The 15,881-nt window shown below is 28.9% G+C and overlaps 1 protein-coding gene across 10 annotated transcripts in view; it reads left to right on the top strand.

Annotated features, from left to right (window-relative positions):
* LOC105201598 (UPF0518 protein CPIJ015043) overlaps window positions 1-15,881 on the top strand; it is a 133,179-nt gene that overhangs the window by 31,052 nt on the left and 86,246 nt on the right. For 7 of the 10 annotated variants that reach the window (XM_039446109.1, XM_039446108.1, XM_039446112.1 and 4 more), the window contains 4 exons: window positions 75-326; window positions 406-556; window positions 792-1,037; window positions 9,355-9,402. In XM_039446109.1, coding sequence (XP_039302043.1) covers window positions 75-326; window positions 406-556; window positions 792-1,037; window positions 9,355-9,402 — 697 coding nt within the window. The remainder of the gene's footprint in view (window positions 1-74; window positions 327-405; window positions 557-791; window positions 1,038-9,354; window positions 9,403-15,881) is intronic. The other 3 variants (XM_039446111.1, XM_026140359.2, XM_026140360.2) reach the window with 1 other exon arrangement.

The following is a 15,881-nucleotide window of genomic DNA, read 5'->3' as shown; positions in this document are numbered from 1 at the left end:
TGTGACTTTACGTACATCTTGTACATTATATATGTAAGTCAGTAAATTATATATAATAAAAGGAATTTTTATAGATTCAATAATGCTGTAAGATTGGAACAAATAAAACTTTACGAATTATTGATTTCACATAGTGGTACTCTTCTTGCACACGAGCCAGTCACGAGGCCACTTTTGCGATTGTTAGAAGATTGTACAAACGATGTTTTGCCGTTAGAAGTAGAAAAGAAATTAGTAGTACTGTTGAATCAGTTGTGTGTTGCTTTAATGCAAAATATGGCATTACTCGATTTGTTTTTTCATCCAACTGCACCTGCAAAGAACAAGTAACAGTTTATTATTTATTGTAATAAATAATACTTTATACGAATGTATAATTTTCACGAAAATAATTAATGATTTCAGATTTATTATATTTAATCTATTAATACCTCATGTTCATCGAGAGGGTGGTGTCGGTCAACAGGCACGTGACGCTATGTTATTGTGTATGTCACTTTCGAAAAAAAATGATGATGTTGGATTATATATTGCTGAGCATTCCAATATATGTCCTGTAAGTAACTCTATTATTGGAATAAAACATTCGCAATATAATCAATATAACATAGAACAATTCTGCAATGTTACAATGTTTCTAAAATAATGCAATATTACTGAAATTTCTACAATTTTGTTGCAGTATTACTGCAGTGTTGCTATAGTAATGTTGAAATGTTATATATTCTGTGCTATTTGAGAATATGTGCACCAAAAAAGTAATGTAGACGATATTGTGTGCATTTGCTTAGGTACTAGCTACAGGACTGAGTGGCCTTTATTCTTTGCTTCCAAGAAAACTCGACATTGAAACAGACGATTGGCATCAATTGACACCAGACGATGTAAATGATTTACCTGCGCTTACACAGCTCATGAATTCTTTAGAATTCTGTAACGCGGTCGCTCAGGTGTCGCATCCGATAGTACAGAAGCAGTTACTTGAATTTTTGTATCAAGGTTTTCTGATTCCTGTCATAGGTCCGGCATTGTTACAGGTAAGTGTTAATTTAATAATAATAAAATATAAAAGAGCATTTACATATAAAATTTTAATTGGTATTTTACAAAATAAACAATTTTACTTTGTAAAAAGATATCTATATTTTAATTAAATTATATTTTAAAATATTAAAATTATTTTTAAATTATATGCTTTAAGATTTTCATAAGGTTTACAACAACTCATTTATTTGTAATATATAATTTGTTACAACTGTGTATATGTGGTTGATTACTTGCATATTATTGTATATTGTTTAATTGAGTTCTCTTTAGCTGTTATAATCAAATATAAATTAACAATTAATACATAAATGCTATGATTTCGTGTTTACACCCATCAATGTCGGTAATATTACAATAATTATATAAAAAAAAGTAAAATGCTAAATTTATTATAAGAAAAGTTTGTAACAATTAACCGAAAGTATACATAAAGCAGCTAAGAAAGCACTGGGTGAAGAGGAAAAACTTAGCAGCAATAAAGTTTGGTGGAATGAAGAAATAGAGGAGATGATGGAAAGAAAAAGGAAAAAGCTTGAGATTGCTTGGCATGAAAACAGACGGAGATTAACAAGAGTACAAGAGGATAACAAGATAGAGTAAACAAATGTTAACGAGAGAGAAAAATAAAATGTGGGACAAGAAATCAATACATATATATGAGGTAGGAAATGTAGCAAAGTGAGGACCTTCATTAGGAAGGTGAAATGCAACGAGAGGATGAGAATCAACACCACAGTAATAAACAATAGAAAATGGATAGAGCATTACAAGGAGTTACTGATAGAGGACAGAACCGAATATATGCACGAAAAGGATACATTAATAAAAGTTGAAGGAGAGGAAGTAATAATAGTGGTGAAAATGGTCAAAAGAGCAGCAAGATTTAAAAATGGTAAAGCTACCAGACCGGAAGGAATTTCTGCGAAACTAACCAAGAACGATACAGGAAAACTGTTTAGACTATTAACCATCAGACTATCAACCAAAAATAATAAATATGTATTTAAATGCACATCGAATACCCAAGCAATGGAAGGAAGCATATATATCCTTAATACACGAGAAAGGTCATAAACGAAACTGTAATAACTACAGAGGCATATTGGTCACAAGCACAATCAGCATGCTGTATGACAGAATCATTGGGGATCTAATGGAGGAGGAATACCGAGAACAACAGGAAGAGGAGCAATACGAATAATTTTTTTTACAATAAAACCCAAGCGGTACTTTCTTGGTATTTTCATTCAAAAGTCTTCTTATTCTGACCTAAATGTATGAATGTATTTGACTTGAATGTATTTAATTTAAAAACATTTAGTCGAATATAACATTTAATCTCAAAAATTAAGAAGAAAAACGTAGGGGAGTTTGGGGAGTTGTGAGCCATGAGGAGTTGTGAGTCAGCACTCAAAGTCGACCATATTTGAAATTTTAACATGTTCCAACTACGGTAAAATGTTTCTTTCCATGCGATCTTACTTTTTGACTAGCACTCGTCGCATCAACACACAATCTAAGTGTCTCCAGATTTTGATTTTTAATTTTCTTCAAAAAGATGATCTTTAATTGATCTTTAATTTTCTTTTTTTTTTTGACTATTTATATTTGTGATTTTACTTATTTTTTTGAGCTGATTGCAAAAATAAATATATTACGAAATTATTACTGGTGAACTACCGTTTCGATACAACAGAAATTTTGCATGAATATTTGATATGTTAATTATTATGCGGTTATTTTGATAATGTAGCATTTGGGGAATTGTGAGCCACTACATTTTTGCCATTTTTTCAACTTAAGTTGGCATCTTCCATGCGTATTTCGCAATATTCATGTATAATTTGGATGTTTTATGTAATTTTATAGTGAATTTAATAGTTTTCGTGATTTTTTCGTGTTTTAATTGTAGATATAGTCATCATGCCGCGTCATAAGTATACAAGTGAATCTAGTAAACCAGCGATCAATATAGTAGCTGGTATCAAAGAGATGACGATTGAGAAGAAAGCGGTACGGTTCGTTGATCGAGCATATAACATCGATAGGTGTAAATTGACTCGCTACATTTCGAAACTGAATGAGGCAAACGTAGATCCTTCAAATGCTTTGAATGAAAAATTGGGCGATTTTGTTTTAGAAGAATTCTGCATTATCTACAAAAATGCTATGCCGAAGAAATTGAACAAAAACAATTTCATACATTGTAATGAATGCAATCGAGCTGTGCACTTGAAACGTGCCAATTTAAAAACCGGCTGTTATACCTGTGTTTACTGCAAATCGGACTAATTAGATTATAAAGACATTATTTTTTTATCAGAATTATTTTAATTTTCTTTTTTTTTTACAACTTAAATAGAGAATAATCACCAAAATGTCATTATCTTCTATTTTAAATCATAGCTTACAACTCCCTAAAATTTTTAAAAATTCAAAAAATACACTTTTTTTTAAGCATATTAAAATTTTACAACCGTTATGCCTTTCAATGAACTTCAGCCAATAGTTGCCTTTTGAGGTGTACTAGAGAATCCAATCTTTCAGGTGCGTAAAATATTAATTTTTGTGATAGTTATCATTCAAAAACAAAACCTGATTCACAACTCCCCAAACTCTCCTACAAAATAAGGAAATTTTATTTCAATAAAAATATTTTTAATATACAAAAACTTGGAATTGCTAAATCTCTAAAAATGGGTTTTGTTGTAGCAAATTAAAGATGTGTAAGTTTAAATAATACACCACTTGTGTATTATTTAAAAAAAAAAAAATACAACCATTTGGGTTTTATTTATTAAAAGTAATAAGATCAGTTTTTTTTTTTTTAAATTAAAGCTACAACCATTTGGTTTGGAATAGGAATATCATTAAATGGAAATACAAAGATACTATCACTTGGATTTTATTTATTAAAAGTATAATAGTACAATAGTTATATTTCAAACAACAATATCTTGTCTTTGTAATTGGCGTAATTAAACGATTTTATACAATTTTTAAAAAATACATATCATTTATTGAATTAAATTACACAATTTTGTGATATTATTCTTTAAGGCCTATTAAAGATTTCATTGACTTTTCAGTAACTCTTTTGAATAATTTTATATACTAGACGCAATGAATTCTTGCAATGCATTGATGAATTAATTTTCAAATACATACAGTTGACCCGAATTTATATTATTGTTAAAAACTTTTGTTATAAATCATAAACTTAACGCCTTATTTTTTATATGATTATTGTTATGTTATTAACATTGATAGATGTAAACGCGAAATTTTAGTATTTATATGTTATTAATTTTTTAAATTTATGCTTGGTTTTATATTTGGCTTTATAAGTAGGCCAACCAAAATTATACTGTAAAAATCTTTTTTAAATTGTTAAAATATGCTCTATAAAGTTAAAAAGTTGCTTTAAAAAATATATATGTTCTTAAAAGATAACATTTTATGTAAAACATTTTCAAACACTTATTTAAGTTACTTATAAAGTCAGAGTAGAATAAACCTAATAAAATCTGTTTAAATATTTATTTTTTAATTTAATTAGTCTTATGGCATTAAAAAACTAAAATATTAAATGAAACAAATACATATTTAATATATATTAATCCTTTCAAGACGGTTATATTAAATAGATGGTACACATGTTTACCTGAAGTCTCGAAAAGATTAAGTAAGAAATAATTATTGTAATAAAAATGTGTACAAGCTTGTCAATATAAAAATAAACAATTCAAAATCGGCCACAGTAAGCAATAGAGCGAGGATGGTAGCATTTAATTACACATTACTTTAACCAATTATATTTTAACTTTTTTTATTTTAACTAAAAACATATATTTAAATTGTTTTAACCTTGTTTGATTTTTTTCAGTCTTAGATATAAAAATTAAAAGATGTAAAATTTCAATTATAAAAACATACTTGACTTGTAAGTGACAAAAAGTTTAAAGTGACATAAAGCAATATTGAAAGAAATTTTTTAAAGAATAGGTTATTCTCTGTATTAATATTCATAGATGTATTGCTGATACATTGGCTAATATAACAGATTATTCTAATGAAGACAAATAACTTGGCTATGAAAATATAATCAGATCTTTTTGGACTGAGATTTAATTCAAGTAAAAAATCCAGAGAATGTTAACCCTGATAAAAATTGTGTTAGAAACGGAAATAGTGTACATTTTGTTCCCAAAATTTTCTTTAACACAAAAGACGCCCACAAATGATCTGACATCGATAAAAGAATTTTTAAATTAAGATCCAGAAAAAAATTTAATTTAGGTATCTTGATTATATTAGTATTATATTAAGAAAAATTAATCGTAAATTTAAATCAAGAAACAATGTGAATAGATCAAAAATAGTGTAAAAATAGATTAAATATGTGAATATTATGCATATGTGAGTAAAATGTATAAAAATATTTACTTATAGGTGAAATATGCATTTATGGCTCCTGAGTCGGTCGAGAACTTCGCGTTAACAGTGATGATGTAATATCACGGAAAATTAAAACTAATAAGCGTCAAATATAACATGTTAACGATACAATTTTATCTTGCATGGCATTTTGTCATTATGTGTTTTATTGTGAAAATTTTACTTGTTTTGTATTTATCAAATTCGTAAAAATAGACCGCAAGTAAAGTTATCTTTAAATTTTATATGAAAAAGCATATTTTTTCACTCTTTTCAACAACCATGTATTTTCCTGCCTGAATAGGCTTCATGTGTTTTTTTTACAACTATTTCCTTTACTGATTGTCAGGAGGAAAAAGGAGAGGTGCATTTTTATAAGTATGTTAAAGTGATTCCATTATTTTGTTTTATTCAAATTCTCTTTATTTACAAATGGTACGTAAGAACTTTTTACTTGTAATTTTTTGCTTATGACGTCACGATTTCAATATGACCGTGGCGATTACTCAGGAGTTTTATATGCGAAATATACAAAAATATGCTGTAATATACATATATATCTCAAAATGCATAATTTTTTATACAACTTTAATTAATTTCTTTATTAATAGAAAAGATATGAAATAAATATACTCTTAGTATACTTTGATTGGCTTATTGTTAGTTATAAGGCCGAAGAAAACTTATTTAGTCGAAATGTTCCTTAATTTTTCATACTATTTATATAGATAAAAATTTATTAAAGAAAATAATACTTTACTCACATGTTGATTGACTTTCAACCTTTTTTATATTATTATAATTTTGAGCTAACCAAAAATTTATTTTGTCCTACAGTTAAAATTTTTATATTTTTGATAGATTATTAGATATATTTTTACCACAATATATGATATACAATCATAATATGGTTAAAATTGTTAAAATTGTTTTTAATATATTGAAACATGTAAAACATAAAAAAAAACAAGTATAATCTGGAACAAAATTTCAAAATTGAATTATTGTGATATGCATTTAAAAATCATTGTTTTGGATATTTCTAGAAATACTTTTTTTACTCTATGGTAGAAACAGCTGTTCCAAAATATAAAAACAATGTTGGAATTATTTATGTCTGCAGCACGTAATACATATAACAGCAAAATTATAGTAATATTTTTTTACAGTAATGAGATATAATATATCTCATTACTGATATATCTGATATATTATGAATATCCTAGGTACCAGTAATATTAAAATACATCAAAAAATATTTTAATGATGATAATATAATTTTATTATTGTAACACTGTGTAATATTTGTGTAATATTACGAGGAATTAAATCATTTTCTTATTTTTATATTATAAATGTTTTGCAGTTGTGCTATTGCATACAATTTATTTATTTTTATTTCAAAGCCAAATTTTGTGAGTTTTTCTTCAAAAGGCATTTAAAAATCGTTTTATTACAACATTTCTAAAAAATCTCTTGATGGTGCATCTTTTATTGTATCTTGTATAGTTTTTTTAATTACGAAAAATAGAATGCTACTGCGTCCATTTGTGCCGTGTATTGTTTTGTCATATTGTAATATTTGTACAATATTTTAATGTTGCAGTGCAATATATTTTAATAATGTTGCGCTCCCCTTCCTCTGCCCTGATCTGAAATATTGTTCTCGAATCGCAAATTGAATATGCCGAAGAAGATTGAGAAGAGAAGCGTTGTTTTGATGACAATGTTCTGGAGCTGTTAAGTCGATATAATGTGTTTTGAAAGTGTTTTATATACCCGAAATAATAATACTAATTTTGTTTCTTTCTGAATTCTGAAATAATGTTGGTTTTTTTAAAGCGGAGTGTTTTATTTGCGCGAGCGTATTTTGTTGGAAAGTCCACGAACGCGTATTTGAATTTGCCAAATACAACGTTTTGCGATGATTCAATCCTCTTTTCAATCTTTTTCGTTTACTTTGCGTCACGAGAATGATATTTCGAGTGACGCGGGCACAATATTATATTATGATATTGGTATGATATTGCAATATTCTAATGGAATAACCTATATGTTGTGATATTTGTACGAGGTTGTGGTAATATTGCAGTGTGATATACTATAATGTAATTGTTGTTCGATATTACAGTAATATTTTAAAATTATATATTACACTGTAATATATAATTTTAAAATATTACATTGTGATATATTGCAATCTAATATTTTTGTAAAATTTTTGTGTATTTTATTGTAATTTGTAACATGGTAATATTATTGTAATATTACTTACTGTATAAATCATGCACTAAAAATTTAATGAAAAGTCTAAAGAATATTATCAATAATTAAGAATAATTCAACGTAAATTTTATATTAAATAATGTAACATGAGAGTATATTTAATAATCTATCAGATCATGTAAAAATGTTTTATTCTTGACAATAATGTGCGATTAATCATCTACACGCTTCTGTATAAAAGATTGTATATTATTTGAATTATATATTATCATTATGTGATGAATAAAAGTAATTTTTAGGTTCACATATTGATGAATACACACAAACAAATTTATTATTATTATTATTGTTGTTGTTGTTGTTGTTATTATTATTATTATATGATGAAAAATATCTAGAAATATAATTAAATTTAAAAAAATTTAATGATTAAAAAGTATTTTTTAACACATAAATTATAACATATTAATTGAGAAGAATAAAATAATATATATATGAAATATTATTAAATATGTAACAAAATGTTATCTTAATATACAGGGTGCCTTATTTTAAAAAACCCACCTCGATAATCTTTTAATAAAACATTTTTAGCAAAATGTTTCAGACAAAAGTTGTATGGTTTCGAGGGAGACATAAGATGGTGTTATTAATTTGACTTTGAATAGTTGCTTGAAAGTCACGTGAAGGTCATTTTTAATTTTTTTAATGAAACTACTTTTTATTGCATATTCTTGTAGCTTATCTCGAGACCTTTCCAAAGCACTATAAATATATGTTTTTTTGTTGAGTATTTTTTGAGTTACAAAACTCGAAATTTACAGTACCGCCGGCATTAGCATCACTCACGTGTACCACGTGGAGGTTGTCTGGTCGGATTTACCCCTTTTTTGTATTCGAAGAAAGATTGGAGGATGATCCAACCAGTCAAGGTAAAATCAGTCTAGCTAGCGGCGGTGATCTAGCTAGCGTCACTTTAACTTCCAAGTCTTGTAACTCAAAAAATACTTAACGAAAAAATATTTATTTATAGGGTTTTGGAAAGGTCTCGAGATACAAAAATATGCAATAAAAAGTAGGCAGTTCCATTAAAAAAATTCAAGGTAACCTTTACGTGATTTTCAAACAACTATTTAAAGTCAAATTAATGACACATTTTATGTCCCCCTCGAAATCATACAACTTTTGTCTGAAACATTTTTGTTGCAAATGCTTCATTGAAGAATCATCGAGGTAGATTTTTTAAAATAGGACACCCTGTATATGCATATATTTTTTATATATCAGTTGAAAATTTATGTTGTAATATTAAATTTTATTCCAAGAATTATTAGATATTTTTTAAATTTAAAATATATTTGTGTTTTAAATATTATATTTACTGTAAGTTATACTGTATTGCTTATAAGTAATAATTAGTAAATTAAAAAAGACTATTAATATTAATTTGGTAATTTTTTGAATATTTTGGCGACTTCAAATATTTACATAATACATTTTATGTTCTCAAATGTGAATTCTTCAATGTGGCAATAGTGGAATAAAGCACTGTTAAAGCTAACTGTGACATAAAAATCATTGGTGTTATAATTTGTGGTTGTTGGTATCTTCTTCTCTTTGGTAATATTTTTATGACACTCATAGGATTCTCTTGGCTTGACTATAGAACAGCTAGATGCACAACAATATTGGGTTAGTACAACAATATCACTTATCATAATATAGTGTTTCAGTTGGTACACTTTTTATATTTTATATGAAATAGCAAATTTTTCAACAATTTTCTACAAAGTATAGTTTTTGACAAACTTTGAATATTATATGCTATTTGAATATCTGATATTTCTCCCTTAGTAAATACTAATTAAAAATAATGTAATGTTATAATTTTACATTTGAACAATGTAAACATAATATGACACATGTGATACGTAAGTGTTACAATGTTAAAAGAGGGATTATAACATTAATTTTATGTTAGTGCTTACTGGACAGTTATTTTATGATGTACGAGGTGTGTTCAAAAAGTATCGCGAATTTTGAATTTTCGCGGGTTACGTATATTCGAATTTCGATCTTTTTGTGGCGTTATGTTGGTACTCATGTCTCTCACTTATGCCGACAAGCTCGGCCATTTTGAATGTTCACTTAATTGTTGACAGCTGCTTTGCTTGCACGTGTTTTGGATCGTCTTCGATTTTTACCTATTCAAAAAAATGGATCAAAGAACCTGTATCAAATTTTGTGTGAAAAACGAAATTAAGTGCGCGGATGCATTCCGAATGTTGACTGTGGCATACGGAGAAGCTACCTTGGACCGAAGCAACGTTTATCGGTGGTACAAAATGTTCTCAGAAGGCCGAGAAGATGTGAACGACGAAGAGCGTGCCGGACGCCCGAGCACTTCAACAACAGACGAAAAAATTAATGAAGTGGAGAAAATGGTATTGGCCAATCGTCGAATCACCGTTAGAGAAGTTGCTGAGGACCTAAACATATCGATTGGCTCGTGCCATTCGATTTTTATCAATGATTTGGGCATGAGACGGGTCGCCGCGAAATTCGTACCAAACGCCCCTGTTCACACATCGTTGCTTGTGCGCGACTTTTTTGCCAAAAACAACACACTAATGATGCCGCAGCCACCGTATTCCCCAGATCTGGCCCCCTGTGACTTTTTCTTGTTCCCTAAACTGAAGAGGCCCATGAAAGGACGACGTTACGCTACGCTTGACGAGATAAAGACGGCATCGAAGGAGGAGCTGAACAAGATAAAAAAAAATGATTTTTTGAAGTGCTTCGAAGATTGGAAAAACCGTTGGCACAAGTGTATAATATCTCATGGGGATTACTTTGAAGGGGACAAAATAGATATTCATGAATAAATAAATAATTTTTGAAGAAACACAAAATTCGCGATACTTTTTGAACACACCTCGTACTATAATATTAAAACAGTAGTAAATATTTTGTTGTGTTAAATTATTTAAATTTTGTTTATTGAAGCGTTATATATAATTTTGTTTTGATTGATTAATAATAGTATCTTAAATTTTTTTTTATATTTCAAGTATCTACTGAAATACTGATAGTTCTTGCTACTTAACAAATGCTTCTATTTAGTCGCATAACTATCATGTTATGAATTATGAGCCATAAATACATTTATTAATTTTATACATTATTATATTGTTATTTGACATCTGATATAAAAACTACTAATAAGTATTAAGTGTAAAAATTAATTTGATGCCTTTTTTAAATAAATTGAAATTGAAACTTTTTAAATAAATTGAATAATTTGAAAAACCTCTAATGTTACTTTTCAAAAATGTCCGTATCCTAATACGGATGTTTTTGAAAAGTAATATTAGAGGTTGCAATGGAGTAAAACTGATTAGATTAATACATTTAACATATTCAAGTAAGCCAAGTAGCTAGCCTAATAATGTTCCTATAGCAAACTGTGCGCACACTGCGCGTAGAGTGCCAGAAAATTAGATCAGATTGTAACAGCAGATTCATAGCCATCTGTGTCCGCATTAAATTTTGTAGCCTTAAGATTCACTCTGTATAATGTGTATATATACAGGCTGTCATAAAATTTACGCCTTCGGAGTACAAGACATGATACTTTATGTTATAAGAAACAACTTTTTTTCTTTAACAAAATTGCATGCAACAATTAGTTTTTGCGGAAGAATTGCTTTAAGTTAACAAATAAGTGCTCTTGTCTATGTGGGGCTCAGGACCGGCATGCTTCTTATTCACTATTTTTTGACTATTTATAAATAATATCTTAAGATGCTAATACGGTTATGTTATAATTTTTTCACGACATTTTGAGACTGTATACAAGACAGTCTTTAATATAAAATTTAATTATGAATATCGGGTCTTAACTTTTTCTTTCGTATTGTATTGCTTAAAATATGAAAAGTTAATAAAATAAATATTAATTTTATTTTTTACGTAATAAATGAATAAAAAATTGTCTAATTTTGTAAGTCTATTTGAAAATAAAGATAAATATAAATAGTAAGGTGCTTTGCGTGAATTGAGTGTTCTTATTATTCTAAATATTGTACAATTGAGTATGATAGTTAAATAGTATTATTAAACCTAAAGAATAGTTTACTAGTTAAGTAAATACGTAATTTTCAAATAATGAAAATTGCTTTATTGTGATAACAGTGATTAAAAGTATTTAAGGTACTTTAAGAACTAATGCTCTTTTTACTTTTTTACGACTGAAAACACAAAGGACTTGTTTAAAATTATTATCTTTTAAAATGTTATAATAATTATATAATTAAAAACAAATACAATTTTAAGGCTCTTATGAATAATGATTCAAGTACAACAAGACGAGCTAAGGAGCCGTGCTGGGTGTTGTGCGCCAAAAACAAACAAATGCCAAATAAATGTAAACGTTTCGAATCAACCTTTAATCAACGGTCTTTCTCAGTACAAGAAACTTAGATTTTATAACAACACGCATTACAAATTACAATAAGATTACAAATTTCATCACAAATTAACGCATTAAATTAGTTGACAAATAAAAATCTCTTACCAAATATGAAAATGCGACATCCACTTACAAAAATCGTGATATGTCGGGAAGGCCGTAGTTTAAATGATAATCTCGAGGACCGTGAATAGATATCGTTTTCGGAACATGATCTGGTAAAAATAGAACAAAAAGCAACATAAAGAGAATATGTAAAGACTGAAAGGGGGACAACTATAAATAATTTAGAACAAAAAGTGTCGAAAGTCAACTTATAAAACAAACAAAACGAGAACAAAAAGTAATGAAAAGTAGAAAGCTGTACAAGTCAAGTAATAAAATTGTAAAAGGGAAAAAACTAAAGACCACGAGTAATAAATATAATAAAAAAAAAGTCTATACAAGTTAAAGTTATAAAATTGTAAAAAGGAATGTGAGTGATGAAAAAGATTGTAAAAATATTAGTATATATTATACCTCTGATTCCGAAAACTACATTTTGTAAGAGGTTAATAAGAATGTCACAACACGAGTGAGAAACGAAAGCAAAAGAGAATTGTCAGAAACAGAAGGATAGGCGTGGATAGAAGGAAGGGATAAGACGTTAAGGAGGGGAAATACGTTCGAAAATCGGAAGATACGCGTCAGGGAGAAGTTCGGTATCGCTCTGTTTTTTGAGTTCTTTTGATTGTTTTTTGATATGCAACATTTCAGATATTGATCTTTTTACAAAAGATGATTCTTTATCTAAAATTTCGACGTTCTCTCAATCAAAGTTGTGGTTATTCTCGATACGATGTTTCAAACCGAGGGAGAGCAAGCTTTTCTAATATCTGTTTTGTGTTCAGAGACTCTTGTTTTTAACTGACGTTTTGTCTGTCCCACGTAAGAAGACTCGCAATTTCTACAATTGATTTTATAAACTACGTCGTTACACGATAGTCGATCAATATGATCTTTATCCATTGTTATAAACTTATTAAGCTTATATGAGATTGTGAAGGTTACATTGTAGTTATACTTACTAGGGAACGACAAAAATTTCTCAGATACCGAATTGATGTAAGGAATCGTGAAATACTTTGTCGCATTCTTATTCGCTCCCTCAGTGTCATTTTTATGAAAAAGATATTTTAGCCTAAGTTGGATCATGGAAAATATGAAATTTAATGGGTAATTGTTGTCAAGTAAAATGTTAATCAAAAGGGTAAAATTCTTTTGATGAAACTTTGGGTGTGATAATAAAATAACTATCAACCATACCATCCACCGAAAACAATATCTTTTTTATGACATAACGAGTGGTGCGAAAAGAAATTGAAGTATCTTCCCGAAAAGGTGGGTTTACGGTACTGATCGAAAATAATTCCATTATTACATTTAATCAATAACACATCAAGAAAATTAATTTTGTCCTCTTTTTCCGTCTCCAATGTAAATTGTAAGCGGTCATGCACAGAATTGAACGTGTCAAGAATACAAGGTAATGAGTATTCGGGCGCCGCCAATATGATATCATCTACGTATCTGAAGTAAAACGGTAGATAGAACGGAAGATTTTTTATCGCAGTGCACTCCAAATTTTGCATGATCAAATCAGCTAAAATAGGAGACAGCGGAGATCCCATTGGTAAACCGAAGAACTGTTTATAGGTAATGTTATTAAATTTAAAAAAAGTAGAATCTAATATTAAATTGAGTGAGCCTTGAGAAATTTATTAAAAGAAATCAGAGTCTTTTTTGAAATCAAATCCATCTCGTGACGCTTTCCACTGCTAAGTTTTTTGGAACATTAGTGAAAAGAGACACGACATCTAGAGACGCTAAAACATAATTTGGTTTCAATTTAAAACCATTGAGCTTAATGACTAAATGGTAGCTGTTTTTTATAAAACTTGAGGTTTTCGGTATGCTATTATAAATAATTTGATGCAAAAAGTAAGATAACGAATATAATGAGTTGTTAATTGACGATATTATTATTCTAAGAGGGTTACCCTGTTTGTGTATCTTTGGTAAACCGTAGGCTTTCTGTAAAACCCCGTCAGTTGTGAAAATTCTCCTGTATGTATTGTTCAATATAATTATTTTCTAGCCAGTTGGAGAGAAGAGAGCGCGCCTTTTGTTATTTTTGAGTCGGGATCTTTTTTCACGCGTATGTAGGTAGATTCATTGGAGAGCATCCTCTCCATTCTCAAAATGTAATCTTTTTTATCAAGGGCTACCGTTGTGTTACCCTTGTCAGCTCTGGTGAACAGAATATCCGGATGCTCTCTAACAAATCGCCCCGTGATGCGCAACCAATTTATAATGAGTCGGTCATTGGTGTTTACAGAACGGCCGGTGCGAAACAGATCGCCTAAGATCGATATCGACTTGGTTTCTAATTGCACTGTGTATATTCTCTCTATATTTGGAAATGTTGTGTTCAATATGTTTAAAAAATTCTAATAGTGCCTTTTTCTTGTTCGTATCCGACATCGTTAAACCAAACCGGTCGCTCAATTGTAAAAGATACTGAACATCTTTGGGGATGTCCGTACCGCTCAAATTGACAAACCAGTTATTGTGTAACGTATTAAACGGAGGTTTATGCCTGAATACACAAGGGGACAATTGGATATGGTGCACAACTTCGTTTTTACAAGGTGCAATCTGTTGAAACGAAAAAGTTGTTTCAAAATTGTTGTTAATGATTGGAGAATCCTGTGATAACTCAGGTGTCTTAGTAACATATTTAATGTGATTTATTTTGTTAATTACAACTTTTCGTTTTTTCTGTTTGAGCCAATCAACTTTTTTATCGATCCTGGAATATTACTGTGCCACAACCAACCGTTCTTTTTCTCTTGATATGTAAAAAATTTATTTCCGATTAATGGAGGTAGGATACTAGGCACGTTCCTCGAGATATTATACAATTTATGTCTTAAAGTGCATGTGCTTATAAGCATTCCTGAGTTCCAATCTTAATATCAAGTTGATAAAATTATCGCGGATTTTATCTAAACTATTTTCTGAGGACTTTTAAAACAAAAAAATTTGTGAGTGTTGTCTGTATATCTTCAAATGTATCGGTATTAAGTCGTGTTTTAAACATGCTCTAATGAATCGTATTTGTATGTGTAAAGCTATCAAAGATCTCTTCCTTCTCTCCACGCCTATTCTTCTGTTTCTGACAATTTTCTTTTGCTTTTGTTTCTCACTCGTATTGTGACATTTTTATTAATCTCTTACAAGATGTAGTTTTCGGAACTCATAACTATGATATATACTAATATTTTTACAATCTTTTTTATTACTCACATTTCTTTTTACAATTTTATGACTTTGATTTGTACAGTCTTTTTTTATTATATTTATTACTCGTGGTCTTTAGTTTTTTCTTTTTTACCATTTTATTACTTGACTTGTACAGCTTTCTACTTTTCATTACTTTTTGTTCTCGTTTTGTTTGTTTTATAAATTGACTTTCGACACTTTTTGTTCTAAATTATTTGTAGTTGTCTCCCTTTCAGTCTTTACATATTCTTTTTATGTTGCTTGTCGTTCTGTTTTTACCAGATCATGTTCTGAAAACGATATCTATTCACGGTCCTCGAGATTATCATTTAGACTACGGCGTTCCTGACATATCATTTTTATAAGCGGATGTCGC

This window comes from Solenopsis invicta, chromosome 2, assembly GCF_016802725.1.
Source record: "Solenopsis invicta isolate M01_SB chromosome 2, UNIL_Sinv_3.0, whole genome shotgun sequence".
Classification (NCBI taxonomy): Eukaryota; Metazoa; Arthropoda; class Insecta; order Hymenoptera; family Formicidae; genus Solenopsis; species Solenopsis invicta.
The sequence above is the reverse complement of the archived record's forward strand: the minus strand, read 5'-3'. Positions and strand labels throughout refer to the sequence as shown.